This window comes from Schistocerca piceifrons, chromosome 7 (genome assembly GCF_021461385.2).
Source record: "Schistocerca piceifrons isolate TAMUIC-IGC-003096 chromosome 7, iqSchPice1.1, whole genome shotgun sequence".
Classification (NCBI taxonomy): Eukaryota; Metazoa; Arthropoda; class Insecta; order Orthoptera; family Acrididae; genus Schistocerca; species Schistocerca piceifrons.
The window spans coordinates 153993940-154018188 of record NC_060144.1 but is presented as its reverse complement, the minus strand read 5'-3'; the positions used below and the strand labels follow the sequence as shown (position 1 = coordinate 154018188).

The 24249-nt window shown below is 43.4% G+C and overlaps 1 protein-coding gene across 1 annotated transcript in view; it reads right to left on the bottom strand.

The window, feature by feature from the left end:
• Positions 1–24249, bottom strand: part of LOC124804933 (probable cytochrome P450 6a20) — a 118026-nt gene that overhangs the window by 25112 nt on the left and 68665 nt on the right. The window contains exons 5-7 of the mRNA XM_047265311.1: positions 16239–16446; positions 14233–14399; positions 2276–2497 (exon numbers count right to left, since the gene is read on the bottom strand). Coding sequence (XP_047121267.1) covers positions 2276–2497; positions 14233–14399; positions 16239–16446 — 597 coding nt within the window. The remainder of the gene's footprint in view (positions 1–2275; positions 2498–14232; positions 14400–16238; positions 16447–24249) is intronic.

Sequence of the window (24249 nt, the reverse complement as noted above, 5' to 3'; positions counted from 1 at the left end):
CGATGCTCAGAAACTCAGGAATAGGCCCGAAAATTTGTCGATGAGATAAACAAACTTATCCCATCGTTCAGTATGGAATGTTTTTCCAGTTCCGATCGGTCGAGATTTGAAGAGGAAATGTATATGAAAGGAACTCTGGAAACTAGAAGTACCAAGAGAGTTGTATCAAATTGTTGTGTACATAGTTCCGCGTAGTCAGTGCGTACACAACCTTCCCACTAGAGCGCGCCCCGCTAAGCACAACTGCGCAGGCGCAGCCCTCGTCCGTCTCCGCTCTACGACATGGCGCTGCCATAATAGACGGATCAAATTCTGCTTCCGCCGATCCGTGTATTAATATGTAACGCAGCCAATGAGATTGCTGCTAATGTAGAACCTTTTCTCCTCGCGGATCACACTCGCGCAGTGATACCTGAACGCGCGAGGTATTATAACGAGTGTACAGACCTCCGATTCGTCAGTCTGCATTATTCTGTACCAGTCTACAGTCAAGTTTCAGTCTGCACCTAATAACATTATCATATTCCTGTACATAGCCATGAAGAGAAATGTATAGACACTTTGTCAAGTATCAGAGATATGTGAGAATAAGATTAACGTACCAAGACCAAAGGAACTTCAGATTGTCAACTGTAAATAGCATCCACAATCAAGTTAAGTAATTTTATGCTTATTATTATTTTAATAAATGTGTGTGAAAATTAATCAAGTTCTGTTTAAAGTTGGTCACCGTCAATCTGCTACTCTAAGGTTGCAAGTGGCATTTCTATCGTCTGACCTAACGGCAGAAGATAAACACGCCATGATAAGACCTCAAGACATATTGCTGACACACGCCTACTTCGTTAGAGCGACAAGTCAAATAATCTGATGGTGTGTGTACCGAAGGTCTTACAGTACGCACACCACACAAATCAACTATCAAAATACTGAGTCATTGGCAGCTTACATTTTTCCTCTCATAGTTGTTGACAAGATATTATGAAATGGGCCCTACTAAAGACTGAACATGCGACCTCGCACTCAAGGGGTTCCTTGTGAGTCGCTAAGTCCTCAGAAAACTAATCAGGTTTCTTGATAAAGAATTGATCGCACAGCAGAATTTGAGAAGATGGTGTTTGATGTCGAGAGAAGATTCATCGATAAGCGCCCTTCACTTTCTGTAGACTACTGGTTATCCTTTCAAACATTATCTATGATCGAAAATTTTATACAAGATTAAACCCTTCATTTTAATAAAAAACAAACTATTCATTACCAGAATGAGATTTTCACTCTGCAGCGGAGTGTGCGCTGATATGAAACTTCCTGGCAGATTAAAACTGTGTGCCGGACCGAGACTCGAACTCGAGACTTTTGCCTTCCGTGAGCAAGTGCTCTACCATATTTTTTTGTGTTTTTGATCGTTGTGTTTGGTCGTTGCGGACGTCACATGACATCCTTCAAGATCCTTTGTTGATCGCTCCACTCAGTTTTTTTTTTTTTTTTTTTTTTTTTTTTTTTTTTTTTTTTTTTTTTTTTAATTCCAGAGGCCAACTAGCTCTCTGACCGAAGACGCTGAGCTACCGTGCTGGAGCTGAGCTACCCAAGCATGACTCACGCACCGTCTTCCTCACAGCTTTACTTCTGCCAATACCTCGTCTCCTACCTTCAAAACTTTGCAGAAGCTCTCCTGCGAAACTTGCAGAACTAGCACTCCTGAAAGAAAGGATACTGCGGAGACATGGTTTAGCCACATCCTGGGGGATGTTTCCATAATGAGATTTTCACTCTGCAGTGGAGTGTGCGCTGACATGAAACTTCTTGGGAGATTAAAGTTGTGTGCCGGACCGAGACTCGAACTCGGGGCCTTTGCCTATCACGGGCAAAGCATGGCTCCGCAATATCCTTCCTTTCAGGAGTACTAGTTCTTCAAGGTTCGCAGGAGAGTTTCTGTAAAGTTTGGAAGGTAGGAGACGAGGTACTGGCAGAAGTAAAGCTGTGAGGATGAGGCGTCAGTCGTGCTTGGGTAGCTCGGATGGTAGAGCACTTGCTCACGAAGGGCCAATGTCCCGAGTTCGAGTCTCGGTCCGGCACACAGGTTTAATCTGCCAGGAAGTTTCAAACTATTCATTAAAAAACATAAGTTGCTTATATCAAAGTATTCATTTTAAAATTCTCTTAAATTTACATAATTTTTACATACTAAATTCGGAACACTCTGGATATGTCCCCTACGTATACTATGTGAAGACAAAAGTGATAAGTGTAGAACCAAGGTAAGGGAGGCACTGACCTGAGATGACCATGTCCAAGTAAGTGGCCTCTTGGATGACGTCGTAACCCAGCTGCCCTCCACGCTTGCTGAGAGCTTCCTGCAGCTCCTGCCGCAGCCGCTGCTGCACGTCTGGGTGGAGCGCCAACTCGTACAGTACGAACGACATGGCCGTGGAGCTGGTGTGCACGCCGTCCGTCATGAAAGTCATTACCTGCGCCGCTATGTCCAGATCCGTGAAGACTGCAATGGCATGACATCGTGAGCTACGTGACACATTAGTTTCCCAACATACAAGCATGAAACCGTCGGATGAAGTCGCTTTCTGCTGTGATTAGTAAACTTCTTTGGTTGTATAGAGCATATCAAAATTGAAGACGCAAAAAGACAATGGCACAAGATACTACAGGCGAAATCTACTTTGTAACCACGGGTCTGCCGGCCGCGGTGGCCATGCGGTTCTAGGCGCTGTAGTCCGGAACCACGCGACTGCTACGGTCGCAGGTTCGAATCCTGCCTCGGGCATGGATGTGTGTGATGTTCTTAGGTTGGTTAGGTTTAAGTAGTTCTAAGTTCTAAGGGGCTGATGACCTCAGATGTTAAGTCCCATAGTGCTCAGAGCCATTTGAACCACGGGTCTGTAACAGAAAAGTCTGCGAAGTAATCGCGAATTTGTGGTTACCTATCATCATTTTTTGCAAACACAGCCCTAGTCAAGAAATTGGCAAGGCTTAGAAAAATTTACTGCACAGTTTCGTAAAGATAAGTTGTTGTTACTGAATGTTGAAGAAAGTCCTACTTTCTCATATTATAGTGTCAGAAGTACCAGGACACAGACTGTGCTGATTTAAAAATATACATTTTTGTATACTTGAGTAATTGAAAGACATATAAACGTGATAAAATGAACACACAGGGAAAAAATAGTAAGAAATCATTATTTACATAATACACACAATAGTAAGAAATCAATATTTGCATAATACGCACAAGAGTAAGAAATCAATTTTTACATAATAAACACATTTACACTAGTTGTGTCCAGTATTTGGCAACACTGACTGCGTTGCTATAAGCCAAGGCCAGTTTCAGTCCTGTGCAAGAGTATGGGCAGAGACGACACTTCAGGAGATGGCTTGTAGTTTGTTCATCTCCACACGCACACAATGTGTCTCCGCCTTGAGTGATGCCCCATTTCTTCAAGTTGTCCGCTCTTGCAACGCCGGAGCGCAGTCTGTTCAAGGAATTTCATGTTCACCATCCTTCTTGGTGACCAGGCGACAGAGTTTCTTCAATTACGTCCCGCTCTGGATGGACACGATGTCTTTTTTTCCACAGCTCAACCCTGGCTATACTTTGGTCTGTGTCAATTGGAACAGAAGACTGTAGAAAGTTCTTCCTGGACTTCAGTCGAGGTGATTGGCGGCTGATGTTCGTGCAGGGGTGGAACGGGTTATTGCAGACCTTTTGCCTCTCGTTGCTAGCAGCTATCTCACGTCTAATATCGGGTTGGGCTATAACTGCAAGTGTATACAGCTTCTGTATTGGCATTGGCTTGAGACAGCCTGTGATCGGCCTGCAGGTTTCATTCAGGGCGGGGTCCACTCTTTTTGCATGTGCAGAATTGTACCACACTGGAGTGGCAGTGCAGTAGCAGAGTTCCAGGGGAGTTGTTCTTACTGTCTGGGGGAAGGCACCCCATCTGGAACAAGTCACCTTGCGCAGTAGGCAATTTCGCGATGGAACCTTGGCTTTAAGGTTCGTGTAGTGTGCCTTAAAGGTCAGGGAGCGGTCAAAGGATAACACCAAGGTAAACTGGAGCACTGTAGTGTTCCAACTCCTTTCCATTCCAGTTCACATGCAGCTGCCGGGAAGCTTCTCTGTTCTTCAGATGAAAAGCACATGTTTTAGTTTTTGATGGGTTTGGCTTCAGATGGTTTCCCTCGTAATATTCTCAGAGAATCTTCAGAGCAGCAGTGAGATTTTCGTCATACCCTGAGTTTCCAATTCCAGGTCGTCTGCTTCTTGTGTGGAGAGGAAGTGGCTGGTCATTGGTGTAGATATTAAACAGCTTTGGTGCTGAGACACTGCCTTGCGGGAGCTCATTCTTTTGTATTCTCCATCTATCCGCCTGCCTTGAAATTCTACAAAGAAACGTCGATTCTGCAACAGCGTGGCAATGATTTGCGTAAGCCTGAAGTCCATGGTAAGGTAGTAAATCTTCGTTAGGATGATTTGATGTTGTACAGTGTCATCCGCTGAAAAGAGAACGACAAAGACCACTCCAGTGACACTTCTACGTGCTGCCCCCCCCCCCCCCCCCCCATGAACCATGGACCTTGCCGTTGGTGGGGAGGCTTGCGTGCCTCAACGATACGGATAGCCGTACCGTAGGTGAAACCACAACGGAGGGGTATCTGTTGAGAGGCCAGACAAACCTGTGGTTCCCGAAGAGGGGCAGCAGCTTTTTCAGTAGTTGCAGGGGCAACGGTCTGGATGATTGACTGATCTGGCACTGTAACACTAATTAAACCTGCCTTGCTGTTGTGGTACCGCGAACGGCTGAAAGCAAGGGGAAGCCAGAGCCGTAATGTTTCCCGAGGGTATGCAGCTTTACTGTATGATTAAATGATGAAGGCGTCCTCTTGCGTAAAATATTCCGGAGGTAAAATAGTCCCCCATTCGTATCTCTTGGCGGGGACTACTCAAGAGGACGTCGTTATCAGGAGAAAGAAAACTGGCCTTCTACGGATCGGAGCGTGGAATGTCAGATCCCGTAATCGGACAGGTAGGTTAGAAAATTTAAAAAGGGAAATGGATAGGTTAAAGTTAGATATAGTGGGAATTAGTGAAGTTCGGTGGCAGGAGGAACAAGACTTTTGGTCAGGCGAATGCAGGGTTATAAATGCAAAATCAATTAGGGCTAATGCAGGAGTAGGTTTAATAATGAATAAAAAAATAGGAGTGCGGGTAAGCTACTACAAACAGCATAGTTAACGCATTATTGTGGCCAAGATAGGCACGAAGCCCACGCCTACTTCAGTTGTACAAGTTTATATGCCAACTAGCTCTGCAGATGACGAAGAAATTGATGAAATGTATGATGAGATAAAAGAAATTATTCAGATAGTGAAGAGTGACGAAAATTTAATAGTCATTGGTGACTGGAATTCGACAGTAGGAAAAGGAAGAGAAGGAAAAGTAGTAGGTGAATATGGAATGGGGCTAAGAAATGAAAGAGGAAGCCGCCTGGTAGAATTTTGCACAGAGCATGACTTAATCATAGCTAACACTTGGTTCAAGAATCATGAAAGAAGGTTGTATACGTGGAAGAACCCTGGAGATACTAGACGGTTTCAGATAGATTATATAACGGTAAGACAGAGATTTAGGAACTAGATTTTAAATTGTAAGACATTTCCAGGGGCAGATGTGGACTCTGACCACAATCTATTGGTTTTGAACTGTAGATTAAAACTGAAGAAACTGCAAAAAGGTGGGAATTTAAGGTGATTGGACCTGGATAAACTGAAAGAAACAGAGGTTGTACAGAGTTTCAAGAAGAGCATAAGGGAACAATTGACAGGAATGGGGAAAGGAAATACAGTAGAAGAAGAATGGGTAGCTCTGAGGGATAAGGTAGTGAAGGCAGCAGAGGATCAAGTAGGTAAAAAGACGAGGGCTAGTAGAAATCCTTGGGTAACAGAAGAGATACTGAATTTAATTGATGAAAGGGGAAAATACAAAAATGCAGTAAGTGAAGCAGGCAAAAAGGAATACAGACGTCTCAAAAATGAGATCGACAGGAAGTGCAAAATGGCTAAGCAGGGATGGCTAGAGGACAAATGTAAGGATGTAGAGGCTTATTTCACGAGGGGTAAGATAGATACTGCCTACAGGAAAATTAAAGAGACCTTTGGAGAAAAGAGAACCACTTGCATGAATATCAAGAGCTCAGATGGAAACCCAGCTCTAAGCAAAGAAGGGAAAGCAGAAAGGTGGAAGGAGTATATAGAGGGTCTATACAGGGGCGATGTACTAGAGGACAATATTCTGGAAATGGAAGAGGAGGTAGATGAAGATGAAATGGGAGATATGATACTGCGTGAAGAGTTTGACAGAGCACTGAAAGACCTAAGTCGAAACAAGGCCCCGGGAGTAGATAAAATTCCATTAGAAATACTGACAGCCTTGGGAGAGCCAGTCCTGACAAAATTCTACCATCTGGTGAGCAAGATGTATGACACAGGCGAAATTCCCTCAGACTTCAAGAAGAATATAATAATTCCAATCCCAAAGAAAGCAGGTGTTGACAGATGTAAAAATTACCGAACTATCAGTTTAATAAGTCACAGCTGCAAAATACTAACGCGAATTCTTTACAGACGAATGGAGAAACTGGTAGAAGCCGACCTCGGGGAAGATCAGTTTGGATTCCGTAGAAATACTGGAACACGTGAGGCAATACTGACCCTACGACTTATCTTAGAAGCTAGATTAAGAAAAGGCACACCTACGTTTCTAGCATTTGTAGACTTCGAGAAAGTTTTTGACAATGTTGACTGGAATACTCTCTTTCAAATTCTGAAGGTGGCAGGGGTAAAATACAGGGAGCGAAAGGCTATTTACAATTTGTACAGAAACCAGATGGCAGTTATAAGAGTCGAGGGACATGAAAGGGAAGCAGTGGTTGGGAAGGGAGTGAGACAGGATTGTAGCCTCTCTCCGATGCTATTCAGTCTGTATATTGAGCAAGCAGTAAAGGAAACAAAAGAAAAGTCCGGGGTAGGCATTAAAATCCATGGAGAAGAAATAAAAACTTTGAGGTTTGCCGATGACATTGTAATTCTGTCAGAGGCACCAGAGGACTTGGAAGAGCAATTGAACGGAATGGACAGTGTCTTGAAAGGAGGGTATAAGATGAACATCAACAAAAGCAAAACGAGGATAATGGAATGTAGTCGAATTAAGTCGGGTGATGCTGAAGGAATTAGATTAGGAAATGAGACAAAGTAGTAAAGGAGTTTTGCTATTTGGGAAGCAAAATAACTGATGATGGTCGAGGTAGAGAGGATATAAAATGTAGACTGGCAATGGCAAGGAAAGCGTTTCTGAAGAAGAGAAATTTGTTAACATCGAGTATAGATTTAAGTGTCAGGAAGTCGTTTCTGAAAGTATTTGTATGGAGTGTAGCCATGTACGGAAGTGAAACATGGACGTTAATTAGTTTGGAGAAGAAGAGAATAGAAGCTTTCGAAATGTGGTGCTACAGAAGAATGCTGAAGATTAGATGGGTAGATCACATAACTAATGAGGAGGTTTGAATAGAATTGGGGAGAAGAGGAGCTTGTGGCACAACTTGACTAGTAGAAGGGATCGGTTGGTAGGACATGTTCTGAGGCATCAAGGGCTCAGCAATTTAGTACTGGAGGGCAGCGTGGAGGGCAAAAATCGTAGAGGGAGACAAAGAGATGAATACACTAAGCAGATTGAGAAGGATGTAGGTTGCAGTAGGTACTGGGAGATGAAAAAGCTTGCACAGGACAGAGTAGCATGGAGAGCTGCATCAAACCAGTCTCTGGACTGAAGACCACAACAACAACAACATGTGCTGTGTCAGATTAAAGGTCTGTGTATAGCAGTTCTTTCCAGCGCTAAATCCATCTTACTGTAGGATGAGAAGAGGTTCGTCCAGTAGTGTTATGCGGTTAAATAACAGTCATTCGAAAACCTTGTAAAGATGGCACAGACGTGATATTGGCCTGAAGTTCTTTGCATCTATTGGCTGCTTTCCAGGTTTCAGAACAGCAACAACTTTAGTCTTCCTCCAGATTTTAGAGATTTGGCATCGTTCCAGGCAGTTGTTGAAGAGCTGTAAAATCCAATGCTTGGTAAGGTTTCCAAAGTGACGAATCTGCTCCATACGCGTATCATCCGGTCCGGCTGATCTGCCTGTCTTACTATTTTTATGGCGTCTTCCAACTCTTTGATAGTGAATGGGTTGGACAAATTAGATGTTTTTTTCTTCCACATTTCTTTCAAGCTTCGATATTAGAGTTACATGTTTCGACTACAGTACGCTCGCATATCAATACCACCCTACAGGCATTTCACAGTTGGCAACGAAATAGCAAGTTTCCGTGAGACGGCGACGGCAGTCGCGCAGGATCTGGCGGTCCCAGTGGTGTACACCCACTGAGGCGTGGCTCCAGCCGCTCTGGACTACGAGCACACTTTGCCATCGCACTGTGGGACTGCCGGCGCCAGATGCTCACCCCACTCGCACGTGGAGCCTTCGCGCTATGACACCATCGTTTGTGCTCAGTATAGCGAGCCTCATCCTAGCTGCCATTGATAGCTGGACGCTGTTTCTTGATCCATTAGTTGTAACGAGTCTTCGTATTCTTGGAGAAATACAAGTAAATCTTCTGTTTGCTGTGTTAACTTACAGTATTTGCTAACCATTTCTGCTTCTGTCCAGCTTTCCTACAACGACAATTGCCGCACCTCTCTGTACGAAGTCGTACCCAACACATACGTATTAAAGGATGTGTTCAATGTGTCGATCTTACAGCTGAATGCAGTACTGTACTCGTATTTGGTATCGAATTATTTCGAACACATTTGCGTGATTTAAAAATTATTGATGAAGATTTACAGTTTGCTGGTCCAGTTCTTTTTTATTTTGTCTCACAGTAGAAATAAAATTTTCTGATGCTCTATCATGAATGTACCACACGCCCTGACGTTGCTCAAAGGAAATATCCCAAAGTAGTCCTGGAGGATGACGCAACTGTGCTTCTGCCAAAGTACGCAGTAACTTTTCGACAACGCTACCAGTTTTGTAACTAGGAAGAGCATCCAAACAATGAAGCCAATTATCTCTCAAAACGTTCATTTGGAGGCCCATGATACGTTTTGACTTCTAGTACTGTATACTTCCAGTTGTCTCAATTTCTGTCGTTAATATTGCCATACCATGTAAGTGTGATTGGTCATATTCGACTTTCATGTCATTCTCAAGCGAGCATTTTACATGGCACCAATGAATTGTATGTATGAATGCCTTGTGCAAGCTTCCGGATTGACCTTTAGTTCTAAAATGGCCATTTGTACGTAAAATCACAGTGGATAACATACTCATCCAAACAGTTCATCGAAGCACCAGAATTGTATGTAATGGAGTGTTTGAAAGTCTGTATCTACGAATGTACTAACACGTAGTGTGATTCTGAGCCGGCCGCTGTGGCCGAGCGGTTCTAGGCGTTTCAGTCTGGAAACGCGCGACCGCTCTGGTCGCAGGTTCGAATCCTGCCTCGGGCATGGATGTGTGTAATGTCCTTAGGTTAGTTAGGTTTAAGTAGCATTTGAACCATTTGTGATTCTAAAAAATGGATCAAACTGCAGAAGGCGACTGCTGAAAAGATAAAGTACAAGTAAGATCTAATGAAGATTGGGACTATGTGATTTCCAAATCACAGGCAGTTATATTCATATTATTCAGCACTCTATACATTATCTTCCAATGGGACGACACGCTGAGGTTAACTGTTTCCTATTATTGCAATCGCCTCGCTCCGTTGTCTCTTTATTGTCTGATTCCTCCATAGACTGTGTGGTAGACGAGGAGCCATAAGTCGAACAGGAAACAAATCAAATGCTTTTGCATATTGAAGGAAATCTCAAAATGAAGCGGGTCGAAGTCTCTGGGGGTGGTCTTACAGAAGGATACTGAAAATTAGGTGGTTCAGTAATAAATCTGAAGGTTCTCCGCAGAACAGATAGATAAAGGTGTATAAGCAAAACACTAATAACGGGAAGTAATACGACGATAAGACACATGTTAAGAAATCAACGAATAAGATTCATGGTGCAGAGGGAGTGATAGGGGAAGCAGTTGAAGGAGAAGACAAGCACTGGAATAAATCCAACAAAGCATTGAAGATGGATGCACATGCTGCTTTGAGATGAAGGTACTGGCACAGGAAAGGAAATCGTTGGAGACGACAGTATCAAACTCGTCAGAGTACTGATTATGCAACGAAAGTGGAACAGTGGAGTAATAGTTTGTATGTCGTCTGATGAACCCTATGACAAGCACTTAAGTGTGAATTGCAGAGTAGTCATGTAGGTGTAGACGCTAATGGCAAGTGACGGGGTGTTACAAGGCTTCACTATAACATTGACATGTATCCTCGTATCCTGTTCTCCTATTTCCTTTGCTCGACAGCTGGGCCATAAACAGTTTGCAATACTGTTTTGGTGTTTGGGCGAGATAGGTGCGTTTGTGGGAAATGGTGATTATAGAAATCACGTGCTTAGTGTACGTACGCCGTATGTGGAAGAGCATGTCTGATCAACAGCTGTACCATAATCAGACAGATAGACCAGCATTATGGAGTAAGTCAGACACCGGTATCACTTGAAACACGGGCAGGGATTCATTGCGAATGTACTTTCCACTATGGCAACGGGTTTTTCACCATCCTGCCACCATCTTAGATCTCTTATAATTCATTCTGTTTACGGATGATACTGATTTACGAGAGACGGTATCAAGCACCACATCACTGATGCATGTCTGCACATGTTGGCAACGAACCAGCGGCACCAGTTTGCCTTGATATAGCCGGCCGGAGTGGCCGAGCGGTTAAAGGCGCTACAGTCTGGAACCGCACGACCGCTACGGTCGCAGGTTCGGATCCTGCCTCGGGCATGGATGTGTGTGATGTCCTTAGGTTAGTTAGGTTTAAGTAGTTCTAAGTTCTAGGGGACTTATGACCACAGCAGTTGAGTCCCATAGTGCTCAGAGCCATTTGAACCATTTTTTTGCCTTGATATGCGGAAGGAATTATTGGTCACCTCTAGGTACAACATATTACTCTTCAATGGTGAGGTGCACCTGCACTTCCTGTCAGACATATAGTCACTCCTTGGTGAAACGAAGGCCTTCTTGCGAAGAACAAAAGTAGTATTTATTGAGGCAACCTCGCCGTGGGAGAAACAATGCTATTGTAGAATTTGTGTTCGCAACTGATAGCGGTTATAAGCGAGAGTAATACTCCACAACAGTTACCTGGAGAAGAAGTTTTGCTTGTAAAGTTTGTCAGTGCTGCCATACAATCATTGTTTCACACAGTCGCAGTATAGAAAAGGCTAGTCAAGAAAGCAGCGCAGGTTAGTTTTTAGTGGTCTGTGTGTTCAGTGATGGAGCACTCTGTTCGGTAGGGCGAAGGTTTTTCTTTTTAGATGGGAAAGGGAGAGGATAGAGATACCATCATGGAAGATCAAAACTGAAATGAGCTGAGGGACATTTGTACGCCGCGCCTTGCAGGCACGAGCACAGTGCTCCGTGCCCTGCGTCAGTTCGACTGTTACGGTCATTGTGATGATGAGATAAACATACGCTTTAGTCACTGACATTGAGCATCATTTCGACCAACACAGAGAAGGCTACGTTCGTAAAGTTCTGTTTAACTTCATTTATCTTTGAATAATAGTAATATTAACGCAGGATATTTGTGGACTGTGATTCGTCAACCACTATGGTGGTAAAGCCTTACTCCACACAAGGTGCCTCGACAACTTTTTTCCATGATGGATAGATTGTTAAGACAGTCCAGTTCCATGCAACAACCAACGCAGCCCAAACAACATGTGCAGAAACTTGGACAAAGTATTCACATCACTCGTAGTGCCATTGCACGTAGGCTGGTCCATGCGAACGAGCGCGGCAGCCCATGATGTGGCGTGTGCTGGACATGAGTGTCTCTTGGATCACTTGCTCTAGGCCAAAAGGCATTATGTAGTCCAGTGGAATGCACTACTACCCATAGTGCTGTATTGTGTGAAGAGAGAGCTTCCAATGCAGAATCCAAATACTGCTGGACATATGCACAATGTTTTTTCTATTTATTACCCTATTAGTGATAGACTTCCACAGTTCGTACCCATCGTTAAAAATCACTGAATATAGTAGAACAGAAATGACGACAGAAGAAAGGATAACATCCTTACTCTTCCTAGCCAACAGGTTGCAGATTATATGACAGAACAACGTGATAGACTCACCATACGTGAGCACTTACGCACAAGTCACACTAACACTCAAGAAAGAAAATAGAAGTAATCCGCTGAATTGCAGACCTATATCGCTAAAGTCGATTTGCACTAGGATTTTGGAACATATACTGTAGTCGGCCGCTGTGGCCGAGCGATTCTAGGCGCTTCGGTCCGGAATCGCGCTGCTGCTACGGTCGCAGGTTCGAATCCTGCATCGGGCTTGGATGTGTGTGATGCCATTAGCTTAGTTCGGTTTAAGTAGTTCTAAGTCTAGGGAACTGATGACCTCAGATGTTAGTGCTTAGAGCCACATATACTGTGTTAGAACATTACGTGTTCTCGAATAAAACGATTTATTGACAGACAGCCAACACTGATTCAGAAAATATCGTTCTTGTGAAACGCAACTAGCTCTTTATGCATACCAAGTAATAAGTGTTACTGACAGGAGATGTCAAATTAATTCCGTACTTATAGATTTACGGAAGGCTTTTGACACTGTACGTCACCCGGGACTTCTAATCAAATTGTGAACTTATTGACTATCGTCTCAGTCGAGATTCCTGTCATAAGAGTCACAGATCGTAGTAATTGACGGAAAGTGGAAATTGGAAATTTGTGGTAAGGTCTTATCAGTCCCTAAGCCTACACAGTACTTAATCTAACTTAAATTAACTTACGCTAAGGACGACACACACACCCGTGCCCGAGGGAGGACTCGAACCTCCGACGGGGGGAGCCGCACGGAGCGTGAGAAGGCGCCCAAGACAGCGCGGCTGACGGAAAGTCATCGAGTAAAACAGAAGTAATATCTGGCATTGCCCAAGAAAGTGTTACAGGCCCTCTGCTGTTTCCCATCCACACAAACGACTTAGGAGACAATCTGAGTAGCACTCTTAAATTATTTGTAGCTGACGCTTTTACCGTCTTGCAAAGTCATCAGATGATGAAAACAGATTGCAAAACGATTTGAACAAAATATCTGTACGATGCGAAAAGTGGCAATTGACACTAAATAACGAAAAGTGTGAAGTCAACCGCTAAATTTCGGTTACACGGTAAATCACACAACTCTAAAGGCTGTGAATTCAACTACATACTTAGGAATAGCAATTACGGGTAGCTTATGATGGAACGATCACATAAATACCGTTTTGTGTAAGGCACACTAAAAATACACTGAGAAAATGCAACAGGTCTATTAAAGAGACTGCTTACATAACGCTTGTACGACCTCTTCTGGAGTGTTGCTGTGCGTTGTGGGATCCGCATCGGGTAGGATCGACACAGGACATCGAAAAAGTTCAAGAAGGGCAGCTCGTTTTGTACAGGGGAGTGAGCGGCACGGATATGAATCACGAACTGGAGTGGCAATCATTAAAACAAAGGCGTTTTTCGTTGCGGTAGTACCTATCTTCTCATGCAATTTGAATCAAAAAAATTGGTTCAAATGCGTCCCCTAGAACTTAGAACTACTTAAACCTAACTAACCTAAGGACATCACACACATCCATGCCCGACGAAGGATTCGAACCTGCGACCATAGCGGTCGCGCGGTTCCAGACTGAAGCGCCTAGAACCGCTCGTCCACCACGGCCGGCCCAACTTGAATCAGCGACTTTCTTCTCGGAGTTTGAAAATATTTTGATGGCGACCACCTACATAAGAAGTAATGATCATCATAATAAAATAAGAGCAATCACAGTTGTTCGTACAGAAAGTGCTTGTTTTCCTGCACTTTGTTCAGGAGTGAAAAATGTAAAGAAATATCTCGAAGGTGGATCGATGAACCCTCCGCCTGGCACTTAATTGTGAACTGCAGGGTTATCACTTAGATGTAAATGTAGATGTAAACGTGCAGCATAAAAAGCTTCTCAGGAATGCTGTAGATTGTAAGGACCAAGATTTACACTCACAGGTTTTGTCGGCGAGCACCTGCCCCGCGCCGTCCAGGTATCCCTTGGTCTTGAGCTCCACCAGCATCTGCAGGTAGTCGTTGCGGTAGACACCTTCGTGCTGGCGGCGGGCCACCGTCTGAGACACCACACCGCGCAGGAACTTGTCCACTTTTTCCGGCACACACCTGTCACAAACGCCCTAGTATAACGCTGGATGTGTAAAATGACCACGATGCTGTTTCGTTAAATAAGTCTGTTCACATAGTCAGCCAGCAGATACACAATCTGGTGTATATTGTTTATTTATGTTAGGGACTAAAAACCCATGGAGTCAACATCGCACTTGCAAACTTCTTTATTTGGACTGATTACTAGTGTCGGTTAACAATCTAGCCATCTCGTGACCTAATAAATAAAACAGACTTTTTTCTCATTTTAGCAAATACAGCAGCTTACAGAACTGCACATAATACTGTAGCAAGGTTCAAGAGTATACAGGGTGTTTGGGGAGGAAAGGCAATATTTTAAACAGTGATAGAATAAGTAATTCTGAACAAAAAATGTTATATGAAGATAGGTCCTCAAATGCTTTGTTAGGAAGGTATGGGTATTGAAATGAACATTAATTATGCAAAATTGATGTGCACAACGTGAACGTATACGCAATACAATTGTACCGTAACGCCATTTACTTGCAGACAATGCACGGGTACATGCCATGTTTACGCTATGCAACCTACCACGTTTTATGGTCATGTGACGTACGCAGTACGTAGTACAATAACCAGTTGTTCGCGCAGTTGTGCCGTGTAAGCCGTGTTGTGTAATGTACCGGCGACGGATCGGTTAGATGTGTGGTGTATGGTGTTAACTGTGTTCGTACAAGCGCTGCTAACAATGCCACACGTCTACAGTAATGAGGAATACGCAGATATGGTGTATGTTTATGGCTTCTGCGACGGTAGTGCTACCGCTGCGAGAGAGGAATACCACAGGCGCTTTCCGACGATTACCTGACCGCAGGGCGTTTACCGAAGTGTTTATCACTTTGCGGGCAACAGCCTCGCTTCCAAGTAGGGATTTTTCGTCCGAGCGTGCACGTCAACAAACTTTGCAAGAACAGGAAGAAATTATCGGAAGTGTTGAGCAAAGTCTCAGTACGAGCATGTGAAGTATGTCCCTGCTTATGAATGTCCCACAGACACGTGTATGGGAAACATTACATGCGAAAACTTGTATCCATTTCACATATAGAATTACAATGTCATGAGCAAACCTTAAAGTTTTTATTTCTTCTCTTTCTACTCCGAATTTTTCTTTGATTTCCTATACTGCTTTCTCAACGTACAGATTGAATGGCATTTGGGATAGGCTACAACCCTGTCTCACTCCCTTCGCAACCACTGCTTCCTTTTCATGCTCCTTAACTCTTATAACTACCGTTTGGTCTCTGCACAAGTTGTAAATAGCCTTTTGCTCCATGTATTTTACCCCTGACACCTTCAGAATTTCAGAGTATCACAGTCAACACTGTCAAAAGCTTTGTCTACACAAACGCTATAAATATAGATTTGCCTTTTCTCAAGCTATCTTCTAAGAGAATTCGTGGGGTCAGTATTGCCTCGCGTGTCCCTACATTTTTCCAGGATACATACCGATCTTACCTTATATGGAAAAGAGTCGAAGTGTCAACTGAAGTTCAATTTTACCTCAATAAAAATATTACCGACATAAACAGCATGGCGCTATAAGCAACTCATGTTTACGCTGAATTCGGTGCCTCCTCTACTGGATAATGTGAACTCCAGTCAACAGAGTTAAGTCATGTATTCATTTTTTACGACGATAAAAGCATAATGAAAGTGTACCACAATAAGTATTTACCACTGTGCTACTTTTAATACGGTCAAGAAGGAAAACAATTTCAAAGTTTACGTATTGCTTTGGACAGACTTCCGGTACTAGTACTAACAATAAACAGAACTAACACTTTTATGACTTCATGTTTGAATGAGCAGTCGTACCTTAGGCGGAGAAGAGACGCCAAGCGAGGGCAGACATAGGCTATCATGAATCTGATGGCGCTGTTGGTGTTGGGCTCCAGAATCAAGTTGAACATCTCCAGCATTTCGGATTTTTGGTCACTGAGGGCGCCCCCTTTGATCCCCAGCGCACAAGAAGTCACTACGTCAGTCGTGTATCGCAAACATATCTCGTGGGCCTCCACACCATCTGAAACAGAAAAGCCCGTGGCGCCTGTAACGGAGAAACCACGTCAACATTGCACTGTCCGAGCAATCCGTGGACAAATAGGGGTAGTTATATTGTTGCGACAGATAACCAAATGGGGTCTATAAAATGGGCGCTATAATGGATAGGTGCTGAATAATTTCTATTTTTTAAAAAGGATTCATGTTATCTGTTCAGTTTGATGAACGTTAGACGTTTTCTAACATCTAATCGTACATATTTTACAATTCTGTTGCCCAGTATAAAAAAGATTAAAATGCAATTGAATTTTGTACTCTAATAATAATAATAATAATAATAATAAGGAAAACAACTTGAAAAAGATTCTGGATATCTAGGCGACAACAACATTTAGACTCAGCAAGTATGTAATGTAATGATTCATAGTAACTGTCAGTATCATCAGCTTTAACGCCAACAATATCATCATCATCAGTGTCGCATTTCATCATTATCATCATGATCCATATCGTTTTCTTTAGTGTTATCACCACCACCACCTTATTTCAAATTCATTTATTAAAGCAGTTTTTAATATAAAATAACTGCCTATATCAGAAGATAAAACAGTAAAGCAAATCTTTGTACAAGACAAAGGTTTCTTTGATAGTTGTAATATATTCCTAGGCACACAGCCCTGTTGGAGGGAGTAATCCCTCGCCTTCTTTCGACTTTAAACTGACTTATATACTTATATGGATCTGCAGCCGTCTAGAACCAAATTATAATTATATATTAATACCTTCAGCCGCTGATGGTCTTTGATATATATCAACGGGGACAGGTGAAAATGTGTGCCCCGACCAGGACTCGAACCCGGGATTTCCGGCTTATATGGCAGACGCTCTATGCATCTGAGCCACCGAGGGGACAGAGGATAACGCGACTGCAGGGACTATCTCACGCACGCTTCCCGCAAGACCCACATTCTCACCTTCTATGTCCACACACTACATTCGTAGTGTCCCACCCCAGCACACTCATTACTCGTGGAAAACATTCTTACCAAGTCCCGTAAGAGTGTCTGTTCCGAAAGAACAGACACCATATCCATATAAGTATATAGTTCTGGCAATACCGGCCATGACCTTCCTCTTCTGTGCGGATGCACACATATTATCCGAGCTCTACATACAAGGTGAGACTGTAGGCCTCGCGGGAGGCGTGCGCGACATAGTTCCTGCAGTCGCACTATCCTCTGCGCACTCGGTGGCTCAGATGGATAGAGAATCTACCATGTAAGCAGGAGCTCCCGGGTTCGAGTCCCGGTCGCGGCACACGTTTTCAGCTGTCCCTGTTGATATATATCAACGCGCGTCAGCAGCTGAAGGTATTAGTATATAATTATTATTACAGTGACTCACCCGGCCAGCTGCGAAAGAAGGAACACCTCCCCATCAGTGCACATAACCCGAACAGATACGACGTGTAACTGTCAATTGGCAGCTATGTGATATGCCTAGTCTGATGTATTGTATATGAAATAGGGAAGCGCACGTTTCATAATGTTATCAAAGTTTCCGTTTTACGGAGTCGACCGCTGCGCTCTTCAAAACCAAATTACGTAACGTACTGTACATGTGAACTCTTTATTGACATTTAAAATTATTTATTCAGATCTGGTTTTATTATTTTAAACGCTGTTGCACGATTAGAAAGCTTGAAGCGAGTACGATCTTGAGTAGTTAAGGTCACCACACTAGAAACAGTTCATGATATCGTAAGAGGAGGTAGGAACCCAACTACGACTAAGACAGCTGAATCGTAGACGTCTCAGGTGATCAGGTACGTTACACGATACGCGCAAATGTGATCATGGAAAAGACTGTGCTTCGGTCAAAAGTCAGAGCGGTATATGGAAGTACAATTTAACGATATACTCTGAACAACATTGTGATCATATCCGTGTCATTGAGTGAAACTTTTATTCATAGCCGCACACTTGGCTCCAACCACAACTTCTGGGAGCTCTGCAAATAACTGTCTTGTTGGGCACAAAGATGATGCACGCAGCTTTCCGAAATATCGACGTTTTAAATGTGTTTGGTTACTAGGACAAAAGCAGAACCTCAACGCATCGTTGTTATGAATCGTTATTGGTTCGTCTAAAACAAAAGTTGATCAGAAATGGGCCAAGACTATCGAACATAGAAGATTCTACGGGACAACACAGTGGCAGGCAGAATGTGTAAAATGCATCAACTGGGCTTTGAATTGCTCCCCCCATTCACCGGATTTTCCTGATTCAATATCATTTCGTAACTTGATGATTTACATTGTAGGAATAATACTCATTAAATGGGGAGGCTATTACAGTGCAAATGGGGATTTTGCGAAGCAAATAAATTATTCTTCACTGGTACGTCTAAACTGATATCTTGCAGGGTTTTTTGAAGGAGTCATTAAATTATGTCCTCCCCAGGTAGCTGCGTGGTCAGCGTGACGGACTATCGTACTAACGGGCCCGGGTTCGATTCCCGGCTGGGTCGGAGATCCGCAAGTCGCCGAAGCGGCGTCAACTCAAATGACTTGCACCAGGAGACCGGTTCACCCGACGGGAGGCCCTAGCCACACGGCATTTACACTCACATTAAATTATACAAAAAAATAACACTTATTTCTTTACCAGGAATCGATCTCTGCCCGTTTTTTAATATCAGATTAATCTAAGTGTAATCACGCTTTTGTTATTTGCGCAAAATGAGTGTCGTTTCTCTAGTGGACGAGACCAGAAATGTTTTCCGCTATCGTGTCTCGTTACTGTGATACTAGCATAAAGTGTTTCGGTCTCTTTCTAAACGCAGCGTTGAGCATCATGCATAAATTTTAGGACAACTGTTTCGAGAGGTGGAAATCAAGAACAAAGAAAAAAGTTTTAATTTTATAGAGCGTTACGGACAAGACACCAGAACCTACGGATGTCTTATTATTGATGAGAATTCTGAGTGGCGTGTGGGTTGAGAAACAGGGGGATATGTGCAGAGGACATTTGTAGAACGTGAATCCTGAGGTATGTCTGCAAAACGTAACGTCTCTGTACTATTCCTGGGCATCCAAGCCGATGCATTAATAATCTGTAAAATTGCTTTGAACGAACATTACACATAACATTGAGTTGACAAAAGCCATGAGATACCTCCTAATATTTAGGCGGATCGTCTTTTGCCCGGCGTAGTGCAGTAACACGACGTGGCGTGGATTCAACAAGTCGTTGGAAGTCCACTGTAGAAATACTGAGCCACTCCTCCTCTATAGCTGTCCACAATTGCGAAAGTGTTGCCGGAGCTGGATTTTGTGCAGGAACTGACCTCTCGATTGTTTCCCATAAATGTCCTATGAGATTCATATCGGGCGTTCTGGGTGGCTAAATCATTCGCTCTAATTGTGCAGCATGTTCTTCAAATCAATCGCTAACGACTGTTGCCTGGTCACATGCTGCATTGTCATCCATAAAAAATCCGTCTTTGTTTGGGAACAAGGAGTCCATGAAAGGCAGCAAATGGTCTCCAAGTAGCCGAATACGACCCCTTAATGATCGGTTCACTTGGAGCAGAGGATGCCGGCCTTTCCACGTAAACACAGCCCACACCATTATGGAGCCACCACCAGCTTGCGCAGGGCCTTGTTGACATCTTAGGTCCATGGCTTCGTGGAGTCTGCGCCACACTCGAACCCTACCATCAGCTCTTACCAACTGACATCGGGACTCATCTGACCAGGGCATCGTTTTCCAGTTGTCTAGGGTCCATCTTCGGAAGAGGCACTGCAGGCGATGTTGTGCTGTTATTCGGGAGGACGATTCAAACGTGTCCGGCCATCCTGATTTAGGTCATCTGTGATTACCCTAAATCGACTAACGCAAATGTCGGGATGGTTCCTTCGAAAGAAGACGACCGCTTTCTTCCTCCAACCGTTCCTAATCCGACCTTGTGCTCCGTCTCTAATGAGCTCGTTGTTGACGGGATGTTAAACACTAATCTCCTCCTCCATGTCGTGCTCTTAGCAGACATTCGCGTCCGCCGTCTACTGCCACAGTCCATTAACTCCTCATTTCGCCGGACTGTCCTAACAGATACGTTTGTCGTTCGTCCCACGTTGATTTTGACGCAGTTGTTTTTAGCACTGACAACCCTACGCAAAAGCCGCTGCTCTCTATCATCAAGTGAAGGATGTCGCCAACCGCATCGTCCGTGTTGAGAGATAATGCCAAAAATTTTGTATTCTCGGCACATTCTTGACACTGTGGATACTGGATTATTGAACTCCCTTACGATTTCCAAAATGGAATGCCCCATGTGTCTACCTCCAACTACCACACAGAGTCAGTTAATTTCCGTCGCACGTCCATAATCGTGTTGGGAACCTCGCATTTATCACGTAGACAGATCCGCCAATGCACTGCGCTTTTATACTACAGCCATCTGCATAAGTGCACATTACTATCCCATGACTCTTGTCATCTTAATGTATAATACATATTTAGTTCCTATCGATATTTCAGGAACAATGAAAAATATTTCTGGAGAAGACTGTACAGAGAATTTCGATTTACAATGTAACAGTAATTACATATTTGACTTGCGTTAACATTCCAACTGTCGATGAGGTAAGTGAATTTTGTTCAATATTGTTCGTTGAATTTGTTCAGGACAGACGTACGATGACACCCGTTCAGGTTCTTCGCTAATGTGTTCACTCAGTTCTTTTTTTTTTTAATTGCAGATGATAGCCAATCCTCTGACCGAACACACTGTACTACCGTGCCGCCGGCTGCCATTTGACTCTCCGCGCATGGCTCGCAGACACATCGAAACTTCCATATGTCGTCAACAAACTATACTCGTACATTCATTGTGTATATTCCCGTACAAGTGAGACATTTTACTTGAAAGTCGCTTGCCCGGTATCGGCAGATAAATACGATATTGCAGTGCCTGTTCTATTCCGAATTACCATACAATGTACCTTCGGACGTGCATACATGGTTGGTGAGAACAGTGCCGCACTTCATCCAAGGATTCTCTTTTACGTTCCTCGAACATTTCTGTCACACCTTGGTACTGGCTCGTGATACCATTAGAAGTGTAATGGGAGCTCCACTGTTAAACGCAGAAGAGAGAGAGCATATGTGGAAAGAGTACACTAAAGACCTATACGAGGGGACGGAACTGTCTGATATGATACAAGAAGAATTTGGAATCGATATGGATAATTTAGGTGATTTAGTATTAGAGTCAGAATGTAAAAAGAGTCTAAAAGACTCAAATAAGGCAGAAGGCATAGATAACATTCCATCGGAAATTCTATTCAAATTGGAGCGTAGAACCTATGAGACAGGAGATGCATCATCAGACATTCTGAAAAACATCTTCCACAAAATTCCAAATATATCAATGGCAGATAAATGCGAAAACCATCGCACAATGAGCTTAGCAGTTCACCCATTAAAGATGATGACAAAATTAATATACAGAAGAATGGAGAAGAAAACTGAGGATCAGTTAGGTGATGATTAGTTTTGGTTCAGGAAAGGTAAATGTACCACAAAGGTAGTTTGCTGTTGATAATGGAAGAAAGACTGAAGGGAAATCAAGACACGCTTGTCGACCTATAAAAAGCGTTAGACAGAGTGATGTTTTTCAAGACACTAGAAATCCTGAGTAAAGTAGGAGTAAGCTACAGGTAGAGTAAGCTAAGGGTACCAATAAGACCAGAAGACCAAGATCGAAGTGCTCGGATTAAAAGCTTTAAGACAGGGATTCAGTCTTTCGCCCCTACTGTTCAGTCTATACGTCGAAGAAGCAAGGATGGAAATAAAATAAAGGCTCAAGAACGGAATTAAAATTCAGGGTGAGAGGATATCGATGATAAGGTTCGCTGATGACAGTGCTGTCCTTAGTGAAAATGAGAAAGAATTACAGGATCCGTTGAATAGAATGAACAGTCTAATGAGTAAAGAATATGGGTTGTGAATTAACCGGAAAAAGGCAAAGGTACTGAGACGTAGCAAAAATAAGAATAGTGGGAAACTTAACATCAAAACGTGATCGTGAAGTAGGCGAAGTTAACAAATTCTGCTACTTCGAAAGCAAAATAACTAACGACGGACGGAGCAGGCAGAATATAAAAGCAGATGAGCACTGTCAGAGAGGAATTCCTGGCCGAAAGAAATCTACTGGTACCAAACACAGATCTTAAGTCGAAGAAGAAATTTCTGAGAATGTACGTTTGGAGAAAAGCATTGTACAGTAGTGAATTATAGACCGTGGGAAAACCGAAAGAGAAGAGAATCGAAGCGTTTGAGTTGTAATGCTACAGAAAAATGTTGAAAATTAGGTAGCCTGATAAGATAAAAAGAGTGAGAAGCTTCTGCACAGAATCGGAGAAGAAAGCAATACCTGGAAAACACTGACTAGAGGAAACGACAGGGTGATAGGACATGTGTTAAGACATCAAGGAATAACCTCCATTGTACTATGGGGAGCTGTAGAGGGTGAAAAGTGCAGGGGCAGACATAGATTGAAATAAAATAAATAAAAAAAAAGGCTCCACTGACGTGTTACGACACTGGCTGCACGTCTCTAAATTAGTTCTGTGTCTCTTGTCACGTCTACTTGATAATGATTCCAAACGCTGGAGCAATATTAACGTACTCTAGAATTGGTCGCTATTAGCGTCTTGCCTTGTATGCGATTTCTTTTTCAGATCCGCTCCATTTTTCCAGAACAGTGCCAACAAATCTAAGCCTATCATTCTCCCGCCCTAATACTGCACTTATGTCCGTCCCCGTTCTTCTTACAATGAAGAGTCAAAGATACTAGTACGCCTACCTAATATCGTGTAGGGTCCCGCAAGCACACAGACGTGCCACAAAAAGATGTGGTATAGGCTTGACTAATGTCTCAAGTAGTGTTGGAGAGAATTGACTCCATGAACCCTGCACCGCTCCCCATAACTCCGTAAGAATACGCGGGGCTGGAGATCTCTTCTGAGCAGCACGTTGCAAGGCATCCCAGATATGCTCAATAATGTTCACGTCTCTGGAGTCTGGTGGCCAGCGAAAGTGTTTGAACTCAGAAAAGTGTTCCTGGAGCCACTCTGTAGAAATTCAGGACGTGTGGGGTGTCGCATTGTCCTGCTGGAGTTGCACAAGTCCGTCGGAATGCACAATGGACATGAATGGATGCAGGTGATCAGACAGGTGCTTACGTATGTCTCACCTGTCATAATCGTAACTAGCCGTACCAGGGTTCCCATATCACTCCAACTGCACGCACCCCACACCATTACAGACTCTCCACCAGCTTAAACAGTCCCCCGCTGGCATGCGGGGTCCATGAATTCATTAGGTTATCTCCATACCCGTACACGTCCATTTGAAACGAGACTCGTCCGACCAAGCGACGCGTAAAGCTTTGTGTCGTACTGTCATCAAGGGTACACGTGTGGGCCTTCGGCTCTGAAAGCCCATAGCGATGATGTTTCGTTGAATGGTTAGCACACTCCTGTTGATGGCCCAGCATTGTATCTGCAGCAATTTGCGGAAGGGTTGCACTTCTGTCACATTGAACAATTCTCTTCAGGAATTGTTGGTCCCCTTCTTGAAGGATCTTTTTCCAGCCGCAGCAATGTCGGAGATTTGATGTTTTACTGAATTCGTGATATTCACGGTACGCTCTTGAAATGGTGATACGGGAAAATTCCCACTTCATCGCTACCTCAGAGATGCTGTGTCCCATCTCTCGTGCACCGACTAAAACACCATACTCACTTAAATCTTGATAA